Source organism: Macaca nemestrina, chromosome 18 (assembly GCF_043159975.1).
Source record: "Macaca nemestrina isolate mMacNem1 chromosome 18, mMacNem.hap1, whole genome shotgun sequence".
Classification (NCBI taxonomy): domain Eukaryota; kingdom Metazoa; phylum Chordata; class Mammalia; order Primates; family Cercopithecidae; genus Macaca; species Macaca nemestrina.
In genome coordinates this window covers 29341591-29351652 of record NC_092142.1, presented here as the reverse complement: position 1 = coordinate 29351652, position 10062 = coordinate 29341591, and the positions used below count along the sequence as shown (strand labels likewise).

Below are 10062 nucleotides of genomic sequence, written 5' to 3'. Positions count from 1 at the left end.
GCCTTCACCTCCTTCACCACCAACAGCTGAGATACGTCTGAAAAGAGGCTGAGATGCTGCCCTCCGGGGTTGATTTAGCACCTGGTGAGTTTGTTCTTCCCTCTGCCTAAAGTGGAGGAAAAATTAAACCTCTAGAAACTGAAAGTGTTGGCAGCAGCCAGGTTAATGAACTGTGTGAGTGAGAACTTACAAAAACAATGGTGAGTGCACAGCCTGGAAGAGACAGCTATGCACACCTTCTAGAGAGGCAGGTAAGATGGTGACAGGCCCAGAAAAGCACAGACTACCTGAGCAGCCCAGGACAGGAGTGGCCCTCCTCAGGGCATTCTCAATGTCTCAGCAAGAAAACCTCTCCATAGGAGCTCCCAAGCTGAGAACAAAGGGATGGGAATTCCCAGGGAATTGTTTGGCAACAACCACCAAAACTCTGAGGGGCCAGAACCTTTTCTTCCTTCCTTCCTTCCTTTTTTTTTTTTGAGACAGTCTTACTCTGTCACCCAGGCTGAAGTGCAGTGGCACAATCTTGGTGCACTGCAACCTCCACCTCCTTAGATCATGCAATTCTCCTGCTCAGCCTCCCGAGTAGCTGGGACTACAGGCACACGTCACCACACCCAGCTAATTTTTGTATTTTTAGTAGAGACAGGGTTTCACCATGTTGGCCAGGCAGGTCTTGAAGTCTTGACCTCAAGTGATCCGCCCGCCTCGGCCTCCCAAAGTGCTGGGATTACAAGCGTGGGCCATCATGCCCGGCCTCTAGAACTTTTTCAAGTAAAAATACCTGTCTTCATATCTGTTTTCTCCAGGAGCCATTATCTTATATATGTAGGGAGGGCGCTATGTGTAGAGGGAGATGCCAGGTATCTTTAACTGGAATAGGGCCCCATCTTCTCTGCAACAATGCCAAAGTCCAGTTGGGAAAACAACTGTAGGAAGAATTCTGTTATAGCTCAGTGAGAGCTCAGGAATAATTTTTGTAACATTGTATAACATTTGACTGCTCAAGGAGGTTATTTTTCAAAAAAGTAGCAGCAGCAGCTAAAGTTGGGTGGAACCTACTCTTCGGTTTATTACCAACAAGAAACTGGTATAGAGCCCCTTCTTGAAAGTGTACCTTCCTCGTTTTTCTTTTGTATATTAAATTCAGATTTTATGTCTATATAATTCATTTTTCTTTTATATATTAAGTTCATATTAGTACATCAGCCCTTGATGAAAGCTGGAAGCTTCCTATTGGATTGTAATTCTGAAAAGGCATTGCTGTAGGGTTAACCAAAGTAACAAGGTTCAAGCATTCATTACATACATATTTTTAGAACACCTACTTCATGCCAAGGCCCATGCCGGGTGCTGAGGACAGAACAGGCAGATGTCATCCCTGCCTGGTCTTGTGGCTTTCTCGTGACCTGCTTTGATAAAGGGTTCACACCGGCCCTGTGTAGGCTTTCTTTCTCCAAGCAGTCGTATTTTTCAGATTGAAATAATGCACTTTGCAGTAGACACCTGTCAGGCTTGTGGCTGCCTGGAACCTTTTGAATACTCATCCTAGACCTGGAGATTTTCCCTACAATTCCTGCCTCCCTAAGGCAGAATCCAGAGCTCAGTTTCCCAACCCCTCCTGCAGCTGGGGCACCTAGGGGTTGCCAGTTGGTGCAATCACATAGTTCTTTTTCAGAAAAGAGCGACCCAGGATACAGGTTACATGAATAATCCGTTTTCAAGAGGGGATGAGACTGGAAGATTCTGGCTTTCCAGGGCAGCCTTAAGGAAGCTTTTGGCATCCAGGCTCCAGCAGTGTGAGCTGTGGGGGTGTCACTGCAGCTGGCCAATGGAATGACTTGTTTCTGACTGTGGAGACTGTAGGCCTCTCTGGCTATACCAGACATGACTTGTTTCTGACTGTGGAGACTGTAGGCCTCTCTGGCTATACCAGACATAGTGAGCTACCTAAGATTCTCAATTACCTATCTTTTAAAACTAGTGAGAGTGAGTTCTGTTCTTTGCAAAGAACTGTGACTAATACATACACTGAACTACTGTTACCTGACAAAATCCAGGTTGACACATTCCTACCTTACATAAACTTCATAAAAATCATGTAAGGGCAGGGTGCGGTGGCTCATGCCTGTAATCCCAGCACTGCGGGAGGATCACCTGAGCTCAAGAGTTCCACACCAGGACAGTTTTTCCAGGACAATTCCAATTTCAAATACACTGTCCCTAGGCCCCCCATAAACATTTATACTTAGTAGATCACATGTTGTAATCAATCTTTGCTTTAGAAAATGTGGTCACATTATGCAGCATTCCAGGAAGAAACTGACCCTGAGTCATGCCTTCACCTCCTTCACCACCAACAGCTGAGATACGTCTGGACACAACAGCTAAGATACCAGCTTGGACAATATAGTGACATCCCCCCGCCTCCATTATTTAAAAAATCTTTTCAGGTACGAATTATACATTTTACAGCTGAAAAAACAGACTCAAAAAGACACTTAATTCATTCTACAAATATTTATTAAAGCCCAACCGTGTGCCAGCCACTAGGCATAGAATAGGGAACAAAATAGTTTCCCTGCAACTATATAAAAAGAATGGCATAAATGCCCCTTTGCCAAAATAAGAGGCACAGGACAACAGCTGTCTGGAGACGATCTCAAGCTAGTCAGGACCCATTGTAAATATAGAAACCTCTAAAAATAGCCGCTCGTGCTCCAGACTCAACAGGTGATTGGCCCAGAGAGGGGAGGGGACCCCAGGCCACGGTAAAGGGAGCGAGGACAGCGCTGGTTCCCCGCTCCCCGCACAGCCATGGCTCTGCCTCTGAGGCCCCTGACCCGGGGCTTGGCCAGCGCTGCCAAAGGAGGCCACAAAGGGTCAGCAGGTGAATGGGGAGCGGGCGGATCCCGGGGATCCCCTACCCTGCCCACTTGTTCCCGGGCCCGCCGCCCCAGGCCCTGCGCGCTCACCCCTCTCCATCCGCAGCTCGCACCTGGCGCCTGCTCTCCTTCGTGCTGGCGCTGCCCAGCGTGGCCCTCTGCACCCTCAACTCCTATCTCCACTCAGGCCACCGCCCGCGCCCCGAGTTCCATTCCTACCAGCACCTCCGCATCCGCACCAAGGTACGCGGGACGGGCGCGCGGGCGGCCCGGGGATGCTGCGGGATGCATGGGGAGCGTGGGGAGCGTGGGGCGCGTGGCGGGGAAGCCGCGGACTCCGGACTCACGGCGCTCACGCGCGCTCCCTCCTCCGCTCTCTCCACAGCCCTTCCCCTGGGGGGACGGTAACCACACTCTGTTCCACAACAGCCACGTCAACCCTCTGCCCACTGGCTACGAACACCCCTGAGGCCCCGGACGCCCCCGGGCGCAATAAAGGTGTGAAGCTTCGTGTCTGAGGCTCTATGGGGAGGGCGGGGCCCCTGGGAATGCACCCGGAGGCGCCCGCTCGGTGCCTGCGCCCAGCTTGGTAAGCGCCTGTTCCGCGCATGCGCCTTGCGCGGTGGGCGCTCCACGTGCTTTTCCCACGTGGCTGATACTGGGGTGCTTGAGGGAGCCTCCTCCACGCACAGGTAGGCGATCCCAGCTCACTCTCTCTCACCTCATCATAATGAGGCCTCTGTCTCACGCACACCTATTAAAAATTAGGGCTGTAGGCTGTAATGGGCTTCCTCATACACTGAATCCTCACAGTAACGCTGGGAGTAGGGTATAATTTTAGTTCCCCTTCTCCAGAGGAGGACCTGAGATTCTCGGGAATTAAATGACTTGTCCAAGTTCAGGCAGCTTGCAGAGCCCCCTTGGGAGCCCAGGGCTGCAGATCCTGAAGTCCCACTTCTTGCCTGACACCTGAGCCGCTGGTGTCTGTGAACCCCAGCTATCTGGATTTCAGACGGAGGCTCCACAGTCCTGTGTGTGAGGCCTCGGGACCTAATGCTGGATTTGGAATCTTTTGGTCATTCTCTATAATCTTTCTTAATGGGTCTTCTATTTGGGAAATCACATGCTCCAAGCCTGGCTTTCCTGGCTTCTGAATACCCCATTCAAGGGGGACAGGAGTTCAGATGAGCTCTGGACATTTCTTCACCTCCTAGGACAGCCTGCCCACTTACCATTACGGAGGAACCTGAAGTGTGTGCAGAAACCCACGGCCAATGCGTCCTGCGTGCACGTGCATGCGCACGCACACACACACACACTCTTTGACTCTCCCCTGAGACGCCTCTCAGCCCCATCAAGAAAAGATGACCTCAGGCTCCCATCACCATAGAAAGTGAGAAAACTTTTTCAATGCCCACAAACAGGTTCCCCCAACTATTGCCAGAGAGGCACTCAGGTCGCTGGGTTATAGCTCTTCCATGCAAGGAAAGTGTGCTATAAACATCCTCGTTTCGCGTGACAATTCTTATGCACATGAAAATTTATGCTGGCACCATGCCTGTTTCTGTAAAAAGTGGGTCATCACTAAAAAAGGTGGACAGATATGCAAAGATATTACAATCTCTACCTCTCTCGGAAGGTGCTTAGCATCTGGTAGGTTGCTCAGGCCAGTGCAGATCTATGCAGAAGTTGTTTCCATGTAAGTTGATTTATGGTTGCAAGCAAGACCAGCCCATGGGGGTAGAGATAAACAGGAAAGTGGACTGTTAGGACAAAGGCACATTTGGGGACCCACAGCTGAAACCTTCCCCGCTGAATGTGGCAGTTTCTTCAAGCTTGTCCTCCAGCATTTCCTTGTAGTGGCGTTTGAAGAAGCCAAGCTATCAGGGGAAGTAAGTGAGAAAAGCTGGGTAAGGCTGGGTGCAGTGGCTCACACCTCTAATCCCAGCACTTTGGGAAGCTGAGGAAGGTGGGTCACTTGAGGTCAGGAGCTGGAGACCAGCCTGGCCAACCTGGTGAAACCCTGTCTCTACTAAAAATACAAAAATTAGCTGGGCATGGTGGTGCGCCTATAATCCCAGGTACTCAGGAGGCTGAGGCAAGAGAATCGCTTGAACCCGGGAAACGGAGGTTGCAGTGAGCCGAGATCATGCCACTGCACTCCAGCCTGGGCGACAGAGCAAGGCTCCATATAAAAGAAGAAGAAAGGAGAAGAGAAAAAAAGAAAAGAAAAAGAAAAAAAAAGAAAGAAAGAAAATCTGGGTAAGAGGGCAGGGAAGAAAATTGGGAATAAGAAGAAGCTGAGAGAGGAGAGGAGGCAACAACTAAGCTAACTTACATTTGTGTGCGAGAACCTTTATGTGAACAACAGCTATCATATATTGAGCATCTGCTGGCCCCAAGCACAGTGGGTACACACACAACCCGTGGCGGGACAGCATAGATCCAGGCAGATCTGTGCACATGCCCTGGCCTCATTTCTCTCTCACTTCAGCCACTCTGTGATATAAGCATTATTATCATTTCAAAAATGAGAAACGGCGGGGCACAGTGGCTCACACCTGTAAACCCGGCACTTGGGGAGGCCGAGGTGGGCAGATCACATGAGGTCAGGAGTTCAAGACCAATCTGGCCAACATGGTGAAACCCTGTCTCTACTAAAAATACAAAAATTAGCCAGGTGTGGTGGCGTGTGCCTATAGTCCTAGCTACTTGGGAAGCTGAGGCATGAGAATCTTTTGAACCTGGGGGGTGGAGGTTGCAGTGAGCTGAGACTGTGCCACTGCACTCCAGTCTGGGCAACTGAGTGAGACTCCACCTCAAAAGAAAAAAGAAGAAAAAAAAAAAGAGAGAGAGAGAAACACGATTAGAGAGGTGGAGCAACTTGCCTAACATTAAACAGTGAGTACATGATAGAACCAAAATGTGTGTCCAGGCCTGCCTGCCTCCACAGTCTGAGTTCTCACTATACCACCCAGTCTGTAGAAGGGCTTGGGTTGGATGCTGGTGGTGTCAAGAGTGGGATAAGGCCGGATGTGGTGACTCATGCCTGTAATCCCAGAACTTTGGGAGGCCGAGGCAGGCGGATCACCTGAGGTCAGGAGTTTGAGACCAGCCTGGCCAACATGGTGAAACTGCATCTCTACTAAAAATACAAAAAACTAGCCAGGCATGGTGCAGGCCACCTGTAATCCCAGCTACTCGGGAGGCTGAGGCAGGAGAATCACTTGAACCCGGGAGGTGGAGATTGCAGTGAGCCAAGATCACACCATTGCACTCCAGCCTGGGCAACAAGAGTGAAAACTCTGTCTCAAAAAAAAAAAAAAAAAAAAAAAAAAGAGTGGGATAAAACACTTGCCTTGTACAGTGTGGCTGTGATGAGCGCCAGCAGTAGCAGAGCCCCCACAGAGCTGCCCATGATGATGGGAATGGCGTTGTAGACCTCGTATTCTTCTAGCACCATCTCCATCTGATTCGGAGATCAGAGAGCGTCTGGCCTCCTGCCATCCCGGATGCCTCCCAGGTTCCCCAACCTTTAACTCCCTCCCCTCCTCCCTGAGGCTCTGCTCTAAGGGTTGAGACGCAGCAGCACCCGTGCCCTGAGAGACAGCTGTCTTGCCCAGAGACCTTCACCCTCCTCCCCCAAGGCTTGCAAACCCCCACCCAGCACCGCGGATGTAGCCCTAGGGGCCCTCTTTCCAGCCTGGTCGCTGCCCCCGACACGGTCTCTACCTGAGTTCTCATAAATGCCTCCTGTCCTGGAAGCTGGGAGTACACGGATGTGTCGAACGTAATTTCAGCCACACTCACAACCGACACCTTCTTCTGCGATGTCTGCAAAGGGGTTGGGAGAAGCCTGTGGAACTGGCTCTGGTGGAGGCTTAGAGCTCCAGGGATGCCCTGGCTTGCAGATGGGCACAGACATGCCAGGTCCTGCCTGAGTCCGGGGCAGGTGCTCTGCCACTGCCCTCACACACCTGGTGGACCCAGCCGAAACTGAGGTTGCCCTTCAGGGTGAAATCCAGCTGCTCCTGGACGCTGAAGGAGGGGATGTCACAGCGGAACCGCAGGCAGCCAGCAATGGAGCAGTCCTGGGGGCAGAAGAGGGGTGAAGCTGAGGGGTTCTTCACTGAGGAGGGAACCATAGGTAAAAATATGGTCAGGTTTGGGGTGGGGAACAGATGAACAGTTACAGGACATGCACGGAACTCTGCGGCCTAGCGGTACATTTCTCGGTATCCCTGGTGGGGGCTGATCTTGCGGTGGGGGTTCAGGGACTTTCTTACCAGCACGGGACTTCTTGAAATCTGGGTCAGGAAGTCAGAATGCTGGGGAGGTTCTCTCTCTGATACACAGGGGAGACTCTGGGGAGAGAGAGAAGCAGTTAGCCACAGAATGAGCAACATGTCCCTGGTAAGAGGCAGTGCCGTGCTGTGGGATGCCAGTCTGAAGAAAGAGGAGAGGCAGGCAGGTACCTGGGATGGGGCCTCCACGACCACATCCCACACGGCCACCCCGTTCAGCAGGACAGGAACCCAGAAGTTAATGCTGATGGACAGATCTCGCTGGCTGAGGTTATTCACCTGCAGGAAATCAAGGCAGAGTGTTATTGTGGTCTCTGGAGCCTCCCAAATGCCACTTCCCTCCTGGCCCTACCCCAAGCTCCTGTCCATCTTCTCCGCCAACTTCCAACTTTATCCACACTGTGGAAGGCAGACAGGGATACTCCCTAGACTCTCACGCGGTATCGATGCTCAGCCTCTTTCATTTTCTTCTCATCAGAGGTTGTAAAGTTGAAGTACTTGGTGGATTCTTCCTGTCTGGAGAGAGAGCCTGTGGGTGAAAAACAGCCCTGAAACTGTCCCCAGTTGTGCCCTGTCCTACTGCAGAGAGCTCTGTTTGGCCAGGCACATTTCTCAGGGAAATAATAATGGACATTATTTGGCTGGGTGCAGTGGCTCATGCCTGTTATCCCAGAACTTTGGGAGTCTGGGGCAGGAGGATCGCTTGAGCCCAGGAGTTCCAGACCAGCTGGGGCAACATAGTGAGACCCCGTCCCTATTCAAAATAAACAAATAAAAGATGGTCCCACATAACCTTTGCTGCCTCGGCTTCAGCTCCCCTCCCTCCGATGTCCCTTGCCCCCATCACCCAGATCCACTAGCTCTGCCCTGTACACCTCTGGCTCTTTCATAGTCTCATGAGTTTGCTCAAGCTCTTCTCCTTGGAACGTTCTTACTATCTCCCATTTTGGAAATTTACACTTAAAAACCCAACTTAAACCTCACCTCTCCTACATGGGGCAAAGGCGTTTGCATTGCTTTCTCTAATAGGTAGTGGTTGGCCTCTGGTAATGCTTACAGAGATTGCAGCAGAACAAGTTAGCCTAAGGGGACTCTAGGAAGGAGAGCTGGATCACTCAGGAAGACATGGAGTGAGGGCCCCTTCATGGTGGGAATGAAGAAAACAGATTCGGCTGTCCTGGGGCAGATGAGTAAACGTGAAGGAAGATGGTGCCTGTGCACAAGCCTATGGAAGGGACATCAGTGTTCCAGAAGGCAGGTGGGGTCTTTCCACCCAGACTTCCTTCAGCAAACACAGGCTGTGTGGTTGGCACTGGGGGTTCAAGTTAAGCCATACTCCCTGGTTTTAGTAATAAGGAGCAAGCTGGCCAGGCGAGGTGGCTCACGCCTGTAATCCCAACACTTAGAGAGGCTAAGGCAGGAGGATCGCTTGAGCTCAGGAGTTCAAGACTGGCCTGGGCAACATAGAGAGACCTCATTTCTGCAAAAAAAAATTACAAACATTAGCTGCACGTGGTGGCACACGCCTGTGGTCCCAGCTACTCAGGAGGCTGAAGCAGGAGGATTGCTTGAGCCTGGGAGGTCGAGGCTGCAGTGAGCTACGTTCACACCACTCCCCTCCAGCCTGGGCAACAGAGTGAGACCCTGTCTCAAAACAAACAAACAAAAAGCAAAAGTAAGCAGAGCAGCAGAGGGGCCTGCACCTCGCACGCAGCAGCCAGACCAGCCGCACAGAAACGGCTCCAGCAGTCCACCCCCCATCAGCCTGATGACTAAAAACACGGACTCCAGTGTCAAACTGCCTGGGTTCACATCTCAGGTCGACCACTTCCTACCTGAGTCACTGAGGCAAGCCGCTTCACGTCTCTGGAACCTGTAGCTTTTCACTCTTTAAAATGGGGATGCGAACCATAGCACCTCCCTGTAGTAGAGTTGTGACCAGGGCTTGGTAGTGCCCAGCACACAGGGAGTCCTCCATAAATCTTAGGGGTTTATTTTTCCCTAAGTATGCCGGTTTTCCTCTGTGCCTCCCACCCGAAACCCTTCTCTCTGTGCTTCTGTTTTCTCACCTTAAAATCTAGTTCTAAGCCTCTTTTCATTTTTAAAATTTTATTTTATTTTCATTTTAAATTTTTTTTTGGGTAGAGATGGAGTCTCGGTATGTTGCCCAGGCTGGTCTTGAACTCCTGGGTTCAAGCCATCCTCCCATCCATGCCCGTAATCCCAGCACTCGGCCTCCTAAAGTGCTGGAATTACAGGCATGAGCCACCATGTGCAGCCTAAGCCTGTTTTCAGATCGAAGTAAACCACTCAGCTTTCCCCAGTGCTTGGAGAGGCATGCCATATACGGCATAGGCATGGGCTCTGCAGCCAAACTGTCTGGGTCTGATTCCTGGTTCTGCTGCTCACTTGGAGATTGACAGGAACAAAGTATTTCACTTATTGATGTCTTTGTTGATGGAAATCGGGGTAACAATATAATTATTGTGAGGATTAAATAAATGTAAATACATATAAAGTACTTAAGATGATGCAAGAAAACCACCTTAAAACAACAGCAACATACAACGATGCCTGACATGGGTACATATAACTGTAAGCTCTTATTGTAAGTATTTCCCTGTGGATAGAAAAGGAAATGTACGTGTGACTTGAAAAGACAATGACACTGCTTGATCTCCCTCGTTCCTTCCCCTAACAACTTAATACATCAGAAGCAACAGCAGCCAGGTGTGGTGGCTCACACCTGTAATCCCAGCACTTTGGGAGGCCATGGCGGGCAGATCACTTGAGGTCAGGAGCTCGAGACCAGCCTGACCAATGTGGAGAAACTCTGTCTCTACTAAAAATACAAAATTAGCCAGGCGTGGTGGTGC

The 10062-nt window shown here is 50.8% G+C and overlaps 2 protein-coding genes across 10 annotated transcripts in view; one reads left to right on the top strand and one right to left on the bottom strand.

The window, feature by feature from the left end:
- The first annotated feature begins 2732 nt into the window (after positions 1-2732).
- LOC105482967 (cytochrome c oxidase subunit 6A2) lies at positions 2733-3392 on the top strand. Its single transcript, XM_011743494.3, has 3 exons — positions 2733-2887; positions 2989-3125; positions 3268-3392. The coding sequence occupies exons 1-3, from the start codon at positions 2815-2817 to the stop codon at positions 3349-3351; spliced, it is 294 nt and encodes a 97-aa protein (XP_011741796.2). The 5' UTR covers positions 2733-2814; the 3' UTR covers positions 3352-3392.
- A 64-nt stretch (positions 3393-3456) lies between these two features.
- Positions 3457-10062, bottom strand: part of LOC105482966 (integrin subunit alpha D) — a 32690-nt gene continuing 26084 nt past the window's right edge. For 4 of the 9 annotated variants that reach the window (XM_011743489.3, XM_011743488.3, XM_011743487.3 and 1 more), the window contains exons 24-30: positions 7624-7702; positions 7358-7465; positions 7169-7246; positions 6860-6973; positions 6615-6716; positions 6241-6351; positions 3457-4762 (exon numbers count right to left, since the gene is read on the bottom strand). In XM_011743489.3, the coding sequence (XP_011741791.2) occupies positions 4649-4762; positions 6241-6351; positions 6615-6716; positions 6860-6973; positions 7169-7246; positions 7358-7465; positions 7624-7702 (706 nt within the window). In that variant the 3' untranslated portion in view covers positions 3457-4648. Of the gene's footprint in view, positions 4763-6240; positions 6352-6614; positions 6717-6859; positions 6974-7168; positions 7247-7357; positions 7466-7538; positions 7716-10062 lie in introns of those variants that run through there. The other 5 variants (XR_011616386.1, XR_011616387.1, XM_011743491.3 and 2 more) reach the window with 4 other exon arrangements.

What these genes read in the sequence shown, in the direction of transcription:
- LOC105482967 (XM_011743494.3), top strand. Translation starts at nt 2,815, where the DNA reads ATGGCTCTGCCTCTGAGGCCCCTGACCCGGGGCTTGGCCAGCGCTGCC. An exon ending in AGGCCACAAAGGGTCAGCAG is followed by an intron (nt 2,888 to 2,988) that starts GTGAATGGGGAG and finishes CTCCATCCGCAG; the next exon opens with CTCGCACCTGGCGCCTGCTC. An exon ending in ACCTCCGCATCCGCACCAAG is followed by an intron (nt 3,126 to 3,267) that starts GTACGCGGGACG and finishes CTCTCTCCACAG; the next exon opens with CCCTTCCCCTGGGGGGACGG.